The sequence below is a fragment of the Mauremys mutica genome, chromosome 17 (genome assembly GCF_020497125.1).
Source record: "Mauremys mutica isolate MM-2020 ecotype Southern chromosome 17, ASM2049712v1, whole genome shotgun sequence".
Taxonomy (NCBI): domain Eukaryota; kingdom Metazoa; phylum Chordata; order Testudines; family Geoemydidae; genus Mauremys; species Mauremys mutica.
Genome location: NC_059088.1, coordinates 24,860,452 through 24,873,435, shown reverse-complemented (window position 1 = coordinate 24,873,435; position 12,984 = coordinate 24,860,452). Strand labels below are relative to the sequence as shown.

Here is a 12,984-nt window from a genome sequence, read left to right as displayed (position 1 = left end):
ACAGGCTTGCAAGGGAGGTTGTGGAATCCCCTCATGGGAGGTTTTAAGGACAGGGATGTCAGAGATGGTCTGGGTTTACTTGGTCCTGCCCAGCCGGATTTGATGACCTCTTGATGTCCCTTCCAGCCCTACAGTGCTATGACTCTTTGTACAGCTCCTAGCACAATAGGGCCCTGCTCTTGGTTGCGATCTCTAGGTGACTGTAATCTCTTTGAGAGATTTTAAAGCTTTTTACAACCCAACCTCTCTGTCCCCCTTCACCGTTGGAGATCATTCTGCCACCAGCGCGTTGCCCCGGAAACGAGCGCTGCGGTTCGTGTGGGGCGTTATGACTTCAGTGCAGGGTGGGATACAGGCGCCGGGGCCGGGAGGGGAGCCGAAAGCCTTGGATCATTGCAAACTGGTGAGGTGGGCGGGGACAAGTGAAAGGTGACTCGGTTCATGTGTTGAGTCTGATTTAGCTGGAAGCTTCCCCTTCCTGTTGGGAAAGTCCCTCTACAGCCAGATCTCCGCTTAAAGGTTTCGCCAGCTTAGCACTTAGGGGATGTGACTGTTTAATAACACAACCGCGTCGCAAAAGCCCTAGTGTAGATGCAGCTCTGCTGCCTAAAAAGTGGTTTTGCTGCCATCGTCGATTTTTCACCCCCCGAATCAGGACCAGCGATGGCGGCAAAGCACTCTTTTGCTGGTATAAATACATCCAGTCCAGGAGGGTTTTTGCTTGTGTAGCTATACTGGCAAAGCTTTTCAATGCAGACAAGGCTGGGTGGGAGCTGGGTGGTGCCCTGGGGAGGCACCCTGGAAATCTTGACTCCCTCCAAGAGCGCTGACCCCTGGCTTCCCACCCAGGAAAGGGTCAGGGAAAAACCTTAAATTGGGGTCTGTGGACCATGTGGGTATGAAATTCTGCCTCCTTAATCCCATGACTCCTGGAGCTGGGGCCTTTAAGAACCCCCCCCCCCCCGATACCGCCAGAATTGGTGACGCTGAATTGTCCTGGACAGCCAAGCCCACGCTGAATGCACCAGCCCCATTGTATTCCCTCCGTTCCTGTCGATTGCAGCCAGGGGTGGGGTGACCAGCTCACCCCTGTCCAACCAGCTTTCAGCTGCCGTTTATCCCTGCACTTGCAATGAGAACATGGCCCCTTTTCCAGCCAGCGGGTGCGCCACATGCCTCCGAGCTCTTTACGGCCATGCAGACGTGTTAATTGACCTCTCCTTAATGGATCTGCCTTGCTCAGAATTCACCGCCGTTAATTAGCGCTGAGGCTCATTCCCCACCCGGCCTGGCAAACAGAGAGGCCCTTGTGCGCGGCGCCGGCCCCCTGGGAGCCTGGCCCGTGTTTGCTCAGGGCCCTGGCACCGGTATTCTCGGTGGGCGATGGGGCAGTGAGAGGTGCCGGCTTGCAGCGGCAGGGCAAGCCCCACCCCTGCCAATCTTGCTGGCCCCTCGTATCTGTAAGACAGTGATGCCCAGGGCAGGAATGCAGCTCCCCCTGCTAAGAGCACAGGGGGCTCCCTCTCCCCGCCCCCCAGGCTTGGGGTAAGCAGCTCCCTATCCCATAAGCAGCACTTCCACCCTCACCCCACAGCTCTGGCTCCCCCCTGCCCCAGAACAGCCCCTCTCCTTGGCTGGTGCAATAAGAACTCCCGTGTTGCAATCTTCTTTAACCCCGGGGAAAGCACAAGACGCCAGCCCGAGCGGGGCCCTGTTGTGCCCGGTGCTGGCCATACCTGGAGATGCTGCCTGCCCTGAGCCCATGTCCTCTAGGGACCAGGGTAGGTGGCTCCCTGGGGCCTGCTGCCGTGGACCCCAGTCCTGCTAGGGGTTGGGCTGAGACCCTCCAGCTGGTTTCACGGCTGCTCCCGAAGGGGGAGAACCTTCGTTCCGAGTGGGAGACCCGGCCCCGCATGGTATAAAGCGGCTGTAGCTGCCAGGCAGCCGGAATCTCACACCATCATCTCACCTCTGGGCCCCTGGGCTCGGTTGGTGTCTTTGACTGGGATCCTCTGCCAGGCTCCCGCACCTCCCCACCCTGCCAGGCTGCAGATGTCCAGGTCTCCGCCCGCCCCGCGCTGCCCTGCCGAGAGAGGATTACCATAATCTCCATCCATCGCCTGTCACAGCCCATTCCCGTCTTCATTAGGGGGGGACCGGCCAGCCGGGCGCTTTGTTATTTCAGGGCTGGGATTACTGAGCGGTGCCTCTCCCCTGGCTTTGATAAAGGCCGATCTCTCGCTGGCTGCCTGCAGGGCGCCGGGTGTAGGGAGGGTAACTGGAAGCTGTGTGGCTGGAGTCTGTGCCGTGCGAACCTGGCCTAGATCTGCGTCCGTTTCACTCCGCGGATGGGACCCTTTTCTCTCCGCCTTCCCTTCGCTCAGCCCAGACCAGAGCCTGTCCCAGGAGAGTGGGGGGGAGGGTGCTTCCTTATCGCTCTGCATCTCTTGGCTTTGGAATCAGGTCTGTGCCTGGGACCGTCTCCTGTCCTCGCTCTGTGTGTGTGTAGTCCGGGGGGGGCGGGGGTGACTTCTGGAGCACGCCTCACCCTGCCAAGGCCCGAGTGAGGGCCTCCACGTGTGGCGAAAGACCCAGGATGAGGGACCCCCCGTGATGCTAATGCAGGAAACGGACCCTGCTGGAGCGGCATCCATTCCTTTAGTGGGGATGGCCCTTTCTGCAGCCCTGGTGCTAAGAGTCTGCCTTCCTGATGGCGGTGACAGCAAGGGGCGCGCTGGCTTTTGACAGAGCCTCGGGGCTGAAATTTCTGTGTGGAGGCAGGCAAGCGACTTGCCCCAAGGTCACCCAGGAGGCTAGTGGCAGGGCTGGGATTAGAACCCAGATATCCTGGGCAGTCCCTTAACCACAAGTCCATCCTGCCTCTCGTGGTACAGCCGGCAGGTTCCCACCCTGGTTCCTGCAGCGGGCCCAGGGACTTGGGGCAGGTCTCGTCGAATCTCGACGTCAGGACAGCGGGATCGGCCGGAGGGGGGACGAGGGGAGGGATTTACCTGTAGTTCTCCCCCCTGGCCCCCCGCTTTGGGTTGATTTGTGCAGACTAGTTCGTGTCCCATCTCCCTGGATCAAGCGGGTTATAAGCTGCTGCCCATCACCGGGGCTTCTGAGCGCCTGAGCTCAGGGGTGTGTGAAATCCCCCCCCCCTCGCCCCCAATTTCCTTCCTGTGCAAAGGGGTTGGGGCTACAAACCCAGTAGCCCAGCCCAAGCTCTAAGGCTGCTGCCAAGCAAACAGAGGGCTCTGTGTGCGCTTCGCCCAGCTGGGGACTGCAGCAGCCGCCCTGGGTGTCGCTGGGGCTGCTCAGGGCGCTGGCCCCTCCCTATTTCCTGGCCTTTAAACAACAACAAGAAAACAGGGGGATTGTTTTGTCTTTAGCGCCTGTGGGTTTTTTGTTATCCTCCTTCCCCTGCAGCTTTAATGCCGGGAGCTGTGGACAGCTGGACGCTGCCGGGGAGGCCGGAGACCAGGAGAACCAGCGCCGGGAGGGGAGCCCTCTGGGACGAACCCTGAGCTTCCTCATGAAGATGACGGGCAAGTCGAAGGTAGGAGGGACCGTTCGGTTTGTGACCCAGCCGGGGACTGGCAGTGGGGGGAGCCCGGGGGCTCCTGGTTGGAGCTTGTGATCAAGAACTCCTGGGTTCTCTTCCCAGCTTTGGAGGGGGAGTGTTGTTTTGTGGTTGGCGCATGTGAGTGGATGTCAGGACTCCTGGGTTCTCTTCCCAGCGGTGGGAAGGAAGTCTTGTCTAAGGGTGAGAGCATTTGAGCAGATGAGAGGACTCCTGGGTTCTTTTCCCAGTTCTGGCTGGGGATTGGGGTTCTGCTGGTTAGAGCATGTGAGTGGGTGTCAGGACTTCTTGGTTCTCTTCCCAGCTCTGGGAGGGAAGTGTTGTCTAAAGGTTAGAGTGGGGTGGGGGGACGCCCACGCCTGCTGATGCTGGGACCCCATCCGCTAAGGAAGACGGTGGGACCTGTGGGAGACCTCTCCTCCCAGGGTGCCTGGCAGCTCAGTAAGCGGCATTTTCTGTGAGATGTTTGGCTCATCACCCCGGTGCTTTTGATCCAGGCTGGATTTGAATCAGTGACCTAGTGCTGACGGATTCCCTGTGATCCATCCGCTGCCCTGGAAGGAAGCTCCATTGGGATGTAACCCACCCTCCCGCTCTGCCATACCCTGGAATTCCCCTGCGTCGGGCTGTCGGCTCAGCCTCTTGCTTCCTCAAAACCTGGTGTATCCGCAAAGTGAAAACCTTTTCCTGCCTCATAAAGGGACAGGGAGGCGGTGCAGCAGGAAGGGTTAGCAAGCGTGTGCACTGCTCCGCGTTGCCCACCCCGGCTTTCTTTAATCAGGTCCAGGTCCTGGAGCATGTGGTTCAGAGTCTCCTGCCGCTGCTTTCCAGGAGATGGGCACAGGCAACAGATTCTCCCAGGAGAGTTGTGCACGAGCAGCCATTAGTGAGTACACTGAGCTCAGGACTCTTGGGTTCTGTCCCCAGCCTCCTTGGCCTAGGGATGGTCCTGCTCTCTCATGCCTCAGTGTCCTGTTCCAGGGGGCTAATGTTTATTTACCCACCTTTGTAAAATGCTTTTGAGAGCCACACGTGACTAGTCTCGTGTGAGTGCCGAGAGCCATTATTTAGGATTGCCTGGTAGCCCCCAGGAAGCAGCTAGTTGGCCCCTTCTAACTTGAGCTAATGAGGAATCGCCATCAGCAATACAGGGCTCATGACACATAGCTGGGCAGTGCCGATTCCCTCCACTGGAGGGCAGTGGTGCCACATGCACGCTCGCCCATTCAGCACACTGCAGATTTTCACGCTGGCTTGTCTCGCCCTTCCTCTCCGGGGCTGGGCAAAAAACAGGAAACGTTGCTTTTCTCTCGATAGCATCTGCAGGGTGCAGCCTCGCTCCTCCTGATGAGCGTGGATTAGGCAGCTGGGTTAAACCCCTCTTAGGCTCTTTTGCAGAGCTCTGGCTCCGTAGCCCCCGGGCACAGACCGTGCAGAGCAGAGTGCCGCGGGCGAAGAACAGGTGCAGCTGTGCACGCTTGCCCAGGTGCATTATGGGTTTCCCCCTCAGCTTCCTCCTAAGCATCCCTCAAGAGATTGGGGGATGGGGTGGGGACCTCTCTGACCTGATCCCATGCATGGCACAGATATGGGGCTGAATTCACCAGTGCAGAGCCCAGTAGAAGGGGCTCGAACCTCCCACAATCCTGGAGCTGGCTGGAGTAGGGCCTGTCCCTAGGGCACCTCCGTCTGGCTACCTTCAGTGAGGGGTGCACAGCGCTGGAGCACCTGGTTCTGCTGTACCCTCGGCTGCTGCACCCAGCACACCACCTCCGGCCCTGCTGCTGGCTGGGGGTCCGTAGGATTGAACCCCACCCCCAGACGCTGAGGGGAAGCAGGGCTGTGAACCCGCCGCTCCGGGAGCTGCAGAAACCATTAATCCCGACCAGCCTCCCCAATGTGATCCTCCCTCCTTCCTCACCGTTCAGGGGCGAGGCGGCTGAGCAGCCAGCTGTGAACAGCGCTACCAGCCAGCCCAGAAATACAGCCTCGCTCATCCCCCCTTTTGCACGGTTGGGAAACTGCTGGCAACTTTCACCTCTTGGCTCCCAAGTGTGGAGGAAGGAGCGGGAGGGCGAGGGAATGCCTCCGCTCTCCTTCAGAGGCTGGCTTGGGCCTGTTTTTTCGCTCCATTCAACAGCTGTTTCCAGGTCTGTTCCCTCCTGCCCCCACCCCCCTCGGCCTGAGATGATCCAGGCCATCGCTTGATGCTTGAGTCATGGGGCGCCAGGAGGTTGTAGCCATTTAAACCGTCTCCTGTGCGTTTCGCTGTTGCTTATTAATCATGGGAGGGAGGGAGGGAGGAAGGTGGGAAATGGAATGAAAACCTCTCTGTGCCCGGGGAGCCCTGTCTGAGAGTGGGGCCCCCTTGTGCTGTATGGACACACGGAAAGTCCCGGCCCCAGACAAAGGGTGGGAGGGGAAAGCGGGGGCGGGGGAAGGAGATGCCAGAGGTCACCCAGCAGGCCAGTGGGAGCATCTTTGATCGGAGGATCTCAGTGTCCTACAGACACGATTGAGCTAAGCCTCGCAGCACCCCCTGCCTGCTTTCCAGAGACGGGGCCGGAGGGGATTTGCTTGAGGTCGCTCCGCCAGCTGGTGGCAGAGATACTGCCTGGAGACCCCAGGGGTTCTGGTAGCCGCACTTGTGCTAACCAGCGGGTGATACCTCCTGCCTAGCTGTTGCTTGTGTGTGCAGTTAGCGGGAGGCCAGGGGTGCAAAGGAAGCATTAGAGATGAGCAGGAGAGAGAGATTTGAGGCTGGTTAGAAAGCCCCAGGGAAGCCGGTGTCAGCCGGTTTGGATCCAACGTGCTTCCTGGAGCCCAAGAAGCGGCTCGAGAACAAGGTTTGAACTGCCCTGCGGCTGCGAGTTTGTTTTGCGTAGAAGGGATCAGACTCGGGACATGGGTCAGGGGCCCCCGGGAAAGTTGCTTTCGTAAATTTCCTTTTGAGTAGTTAGGCGACTGAGCCTCTCATTTCAGGGAAGGAGAAGGTGTCAGTTCCTTAGCCTCTCCCCCTTGCCTCTCCAGGAAGTCTGGGATTGTGGTCGCAGGGCCGTAGTCAGGAACCGGCCGTTTCTGTCCAACTTTAAAGCGATCTCCAGCCGGGCGGGGGAAAATCATCTGTTTAGACGTTCTTTGCCAAACCGGCAGGACACACAGGGCTTCATGTAACAATTGCATCAGGCGTTCTGTCTGCCTAGCAAAACAGGGCTGTGCTTCAACTGGGAGCCCGAACGCTTCCCTGCCCCACTGGCCCTTCACCCCCAAATACTAAACCACTGGCCTTTAGAACCGACATCATCAACACAGGGCTCTTCATGAAAAAGCTCAATAATGCTTCGTCCTTCGAGGCTTTCATCCAGGGATCTCAAAGCACTTTCCAAAGCAAGAGAGAGCTCATCTCTGCTTTATAGATGGGGAAACTGAGGCACGAGGAGGGGAAGTGACTTGCCGAGGTCACCCACCAGGCCAGGGTCAGAGCCTGGACTAAAACCCGGCTCCGCTAATTGCTGGCCCAGTGTTCCAGCCGCTAGACCGGGGTAGGCAATCTGTGGCATGGGTGCTGAAGGTGGCACGCGAGCTGATTTCAGTGGCACTCACACTGCCCGGGTCCTGGCTACCAGTCCGGGGGGCTCTGCATTTTAATTTAATTTTAAATGAAGCTTCTTAAACATTTTAATAACCGTTATTTACTTTACATACTACAATAGTTTAGTTACATATTATAGACTTATAGAAAGAGACCTTCTAAAAACGTTAACATGTATGACTGGCACACGAAACCTTAAATCAGAGGGAATAAATGAAGACTTGGCACAGCACTTCTGAAAGGCTGCTGACCCCTGTGCTAGACTATGCAGCCTCGTGTTTTAAAAGGGGCAGGGTAATTTTATGGCCTGTAACTTTGTGCCTCTCTTAGGGGTTGACCCTCAACCTTCGATCCTGACATGGGGAAGATATGGAAATCCCAGTCCAAACCGCCCCGCTGGCTGGAGAATTCGACTCTCACTCACCCTAGAGAAAGATTCGAGCTGTGAATTCGGACCTGAACCCGTATCGGGATCTGAGGTCCCCACTTCAGGTCTCCATTTCTGACATTAGCTCTCGTTGCTTGAGCCCCTGCCTGTGATCTGTGTTCCAGGCAATCCTGACCCTATGCAACAGCTAAAGAGGAGGAGAATAAAAGCTGCTCTCAGATGGCTGGGAATAGCCTCAAACTTCCCAGCAGGACTAAATCCCTGGCCATGAATTGCAGCACCATGGGGAGATGCTGCTAGGTTCCTAGTTGTGCAGCTAGTGGGATTGTTTGCAAGTGACACACATGCACAGAGTAATTTACCCTAATGGCCTGAGCACAGGACTGGGGCCCAAGAACTCCTGAGGTCAGACCCTGCCTTTGACACGGATTCCCTCATGTCTGTTGGTCTCCAAGCCTGAGCTTTCCCATCTGTAAAATGGGGGCTTGGGGTGACCAAACTGCCCCAGCTCCCAAGCGGCAGTGGCTTGCAAAGCCCCGTACAACCGCCCAGTACCCTACTTTGCAACGTGGAAAGAGACTAGGGGCCAGAGTGAAATCCTGAGACGTTGTCGAGCCAAGGAGATTGCCTGGTGTATGGGGAGCTCTCCGCCGTCGTGAGGCCAAAGCGGAAGGTGGGGGGAGGGGTGCTGGAATGTTTCTTGCCCCCACGTTCCCACCCTGTCGCCTCCCGGCTCCCACCTTCGCGTTACCTCCTGGGCCCTGGGGTGCTGCCAGCTTCCCAGCTGGCGAATAAATGCGGCCCGGCTGTTACATGCCCAGATCTCCGCTCCCGCGGGGTATTTTTGTCTCTCCCAGCGATAAGTTTCAGCAGGGCCGCCCGCCCGCGGGTTTGAATCGCCTTCAAAGTGGCACGGCGCGGACGTCTCTCCGCTCCCCAACCCAGCCACTAATTGAGCCCCGCTGCGCGGTGTTTCTGGGATGGGAGATGGGCCCTGGCTGAGTGATCCGGTTGGGCCGCTCCGGTGCTGGCCCTGGCACATCAGGACACGTGTTGTAATGCAGTTGGCCATTCCAGAGCAAGGGATTTTGCTATAGCTGCGTGTCACCTGGCTCTCTCCTTTCTTAGCTGTCCAGGTTAATGAGCCGGGAGCTAGCTTCCCCGATAAGCACCAGAAAGAGCCTTTTCTACCACGCTACACTGCATGGATTTCCCCAAGTCCTCCTCCAACAGGCAGCCTGTGAAATAGGCTCTGTGTTCTGGGCTGTGGAGGGCGTGGGGAGGTGGTGATTCTCCAGGAGGGGCTCTCTCCATGAACTGAGCCAGTGTTGTGTGGAGGAGAGGTGGAACAGAACCTATTTCTGGTTCTTCACAGTCCTCTGGCACTTTTTTGCCTGAGTGTTAACCCTGAAGTCCTTGCCACTGTCCCTTGAGGGCGTTCACATTTTGCGTCCTTCAATTCCCCATGCAGTTTCAACTGAGTACGGGACTCTTCTTTACCTCGTGCCCTAAATGGTTCTGCCGAGTTGCTGTGTATCCGTTCAATAGCAGCAGTGCTCCGCCCCAGAGATGGCTGCATTTCCGTGCTGAGTTAGCGAGCCTTGTGCAGCGTTGCTGTGAGCTACTAAACAGCTGCTGCGTTCCGCCGCAGAGGTGGTTGCATTTCTGTGATGAGTGAGCAATCCCTGTGCAGTAGTACTGTGAGCTGCGATACAGCTGACGTGGTCCAGCCCACAGGTGGCTGCATTTCCATGCTGGGTGGGTGAGTTGCTGTGTAGCATTGCTGTGAGCTACTACAGAGCTACGTTGTTCCCCCCTGGAGGTGGCCGCAGTTGCATGCTAGCTGAGTGATCCCTGTACACTGTTGCTGTGAGCTACTAAACAGTAGTCATGTTCCACCCCAGAGGCAGCTGTCCTCTAGCAGTGGGCAAAGCAAATGCAGCAGGCAGTTTGTGTGTCAGTTTGCGCAAGGTTTGGAAGCGCTCTTCCGCCCAAACACTGCTCCAGTGTCCCCTTTTCTTCAACCTCTACTATTTTTAGATGTGACTCATGTTCTAAAATCAGAATCGTGTGTGTGTTTTAAAAATAAACCCGCCGAGCTGCTCATGAGCGTTACATAGAATCAATGCTGGCCTGGTTTGAATATTTCACTGGCTAATGAAAACAAAGACAAACACATTGTCCCAGCGGTTAGGATGCTGTTTTAATGGCTAGGGCTGGGCCTGGGCAGAACTTCCTGGGAAGTGATTTATCACATGCGATGGCTGCTCTTACGGCAGTTCAAAGATCCTCTTTCATGACCCGATCTGATGCCCACTGAGTGCTTCCATTGACAGCAGGACACTTTGGATCTGGCTGTTAAGAAGCAGGTGAAACCTGCCCACTCCTTTATTTAAAGAGACAGGATCCCAGCCCAAGGGATGCAGGGAATCCGCAGGTCAGCCTGTTTCAGGGCCTGATCCTCCAAGGTCCTGATGCCTGGCTTGGATGGGAGGCTGTGGGGAGGGGGTCTCCTCAAAGGCTGGTTCAGCTGTGTACGTTAATTTTATAGGCCCTGCTCTGTGATGCAGAGGGAGAGGGTTGCCAGTTTTGGTGGGACGTATTCCTGGCGCTTTCATCACATGACATAATTTTTAATTTAATATTCATCTTTAATTCCTGGAGGCGCCAGGCCAATCCTGGAGGGTTGGCAACCCTAAATGAAACCTTAATCTGTCACGGTCTAAATAGGGTAAGCGGGCGAGGGACAAAGACTGACAAGGAGGGGGCAGGGATGGGGGTTAAACCCTAGATCCAGCCACCTCCACATACTGGAGGCAGGAGCAGATCCCAGCTTGGATCCAGATCAGAATTTCTTAACCGACCTCCTGTCCCGCCTTTGGGTCAAAGCAAGTCCCTGGATCGGAACTGAGCGGAAGCAGGTCCGAACTTTGCACCTGGGCTCCATAGCAAGAGGAAAATGAAATCAACAGGACCAAATGCTGTGACCCCTGTGGAATTTATATATGTAAATCATGTGATTTTCATCTCTAATCACATGCACGCAATATGTGTGTATAGATATAGAGAGGGTATCTACATCTAAGGGGGGAGGGATAGCTCAGTGGTTTGAGCACTGGCCTGCTAAACCCAGGGTTGTGAGTTCAATCCTTGAGGTGGCCATTTAGGGAGCTGGGGCAAAAATCTGGCTGGGGATTGGTCCTGCTTTCAGCAGGGGGTTGGACTAGATACCTCCTGAGGTCCCTTCCAACCCTGATATCCTAGGAAAAAAAAATATATCTTTCTCTCCTCTCATTTGTACCTGATGGGCAGAAGGTTGCAAGCAAGCAACAGATGCTAATTGTGCTCCTTAATGCCTTACTGGAAGAGGGTCAGATAGCAGGGTGATGGGCAAGGGATAGGATAGGATTTTTGTCAATAAACACTGCTCAGCATTTCTGACACAGGTAACTTACGAGGGATGGAACCAAATGATGGGTCTGAAACTTCCCCAGGGTCTGGAAGGTACGTAGGGTGTGTGTGTGTGAGATGGAACATTTTGAGTTCAGCCTCACCTCTGTCACTTAAAACACTGAGCATGACACATCAGCAGGTGGGGGTGTAGCTTAGGTCTGTAATGAGAGGTGATGGGGTCGGAAAGTCCCTGCTGAAGAGCGACAGCAGTGATATAATGGGGGTGGGAGTGGAATGTTTTGAACAGCTGAGTGGGATTCCTACCTGTACACAGAAACTCTTAGTGATTGAGAGGTTCCAGCAGACTGAAGGAAACTCATTGAGCTGCCAGTCATAGTTGGAAGGAGGAAGCATCGGACACAGTTTGGGTTAGTTTATGCAGACAGGGGTGGGTGTTACAGGATCCGGGGTTATTTGCATAGGTGCTGGAATTAGGGGGGCTGTTGCACCCCCTGGCTTGAAATGGTTTTCTTCATATACAGGGGTCACAGTTTGGTTCGATGGCTCTCAACACCTGCCCTATAAAAATTGTTCCAGCATCCCTGGTTATGTGGTATCTACTGTCGGAAAGTATGTAGCAAATCTGCATTGTGGGGGAAAATCTGCATAATTTCAACATGAAACTGTTGAGCGGCGACGTGGAGGAGGATCTGAAAGAAAGGGGTGTGTGTCTGGGGGAGGTCTGGCAAGGAAGCACTATAATAATACCTTACCTTCTTCTAGCAGGATCGCCAAGCAAACACAAATGAAGCCACGCACCACCCCGGGGGAGGGAGGAGGTGGTGTTGTCCCCATTATACAGATGGAAAAACTGAGGCACAGTGGGTGGACACGTCTCAGACACCACGTCACATGGTGAGAGGTGCCAGTGAAATACATAGAATGAACAGGGAGTTAGTATCGGAGCAAGGAGTCCAGATTTCCAGGCCCCGCCCATAGCTCTAACCACTAGACAATACTCCCTTGTCCACTGGAGGGAATCTGCATGTGACCCTGTTTTAAGGCATGATCCAGGAAAATGCTGATCAGTGGCTTCAATGGGAAATTTGAGTCCTCCCAGGAGGCAAGCTTGTGGGGAAGAGACTCCTCAAAGATTGATGAAGTCAGAGCTGGGGATAAAACCCAGCAGTCCTGGCTCCCCAGCATCTGCATTAACCACTAGACCATGAATCATAGAATCTCAGGGTTGGAAGGGACCTCAGGAGGTCATCTAGTCCAACCCCCAACCATGCTCCCTCACAAAGCTAGGGATAGAACTGCAGAGTCCTGATGCTCAGCTCCCTGGTGTAACTACCGGACTCCCAGATTCTGTTCCTGGCTCTGCCACTAACTTACTGTGCAACCTTAAGCACGTCACTTCACTTCTTTCTGTGCCTCAGCTTCCCCCATCTATATAATGGGCATATTGAAGCCATAGGGAACGGGGGAGCTAGTTATGGTGATGGCTGCGACTTTAATTCTTAAGATTTTGTTTTCTCTGTACTGCACCTTTCAAATGTCTAGAGAGCTGCCGTCTGTCATGTATCATGTGTCTGAAGGCACAGCTCCTGTTGTGACAGGCAGAGTTTTGTAGCATGTTACAGAGGAGCTATACACAGTGTGCTCTTCCCCCTGGAGACTTTACTTTGGTTCTTTATTGTTCCGATTTTCCATAATCTGAAACAAATTGTTCAAACTGTAGTGTAGTTTTCCTGTTTGCATATAGAAACCGTAAGAGCGGTGTTGGTTGGGGTGATTGCTTAGGCATTGTGCTTGGATAGGTGAGCAAACATCACCCCAGTTTTCCATGCTGTAACAGGGGAGTAATGATTGATATCTTCCTGTGTGAAATGTTCCCAGGCTGCAGGGAACTGGCTGATCACATGCAGCTGCTGGGCTCCGCCCCTTGTTCAGAGGAGTGGAGCAGAGGGGAGCGGGGAGATGAAGTGGAGAACAAAGGAAGCAGGGTGACTAAACTGAAAAGGCCAA

The 12,984-nt window shown here is 55.1% G+C and overlaps 1 protein-coding gene across 1 annotated transcript in view; it reads left to right on the top strand.

The window, feature by feature from the left end:
• ARHGEF2 (Rho/Rac guanine nucleotide exchange factor 2) overlaps positions 1-12,984 on the top strand; it is a 113,824-nt gene that overhangs the window by 23,739 nt on the left and 77,101 nt on the right. Inside the window, exon 6 of the mRNA XM_044991029.1 lies at positions 3,430-3,559. Coding sequence (XP_044846964.1) covers positions 3,430-3,559 — 130 coding nt within the window. The remainder of the gene's footprint in view (positions 1-3,429; positions 3,560-12,984) is intronic.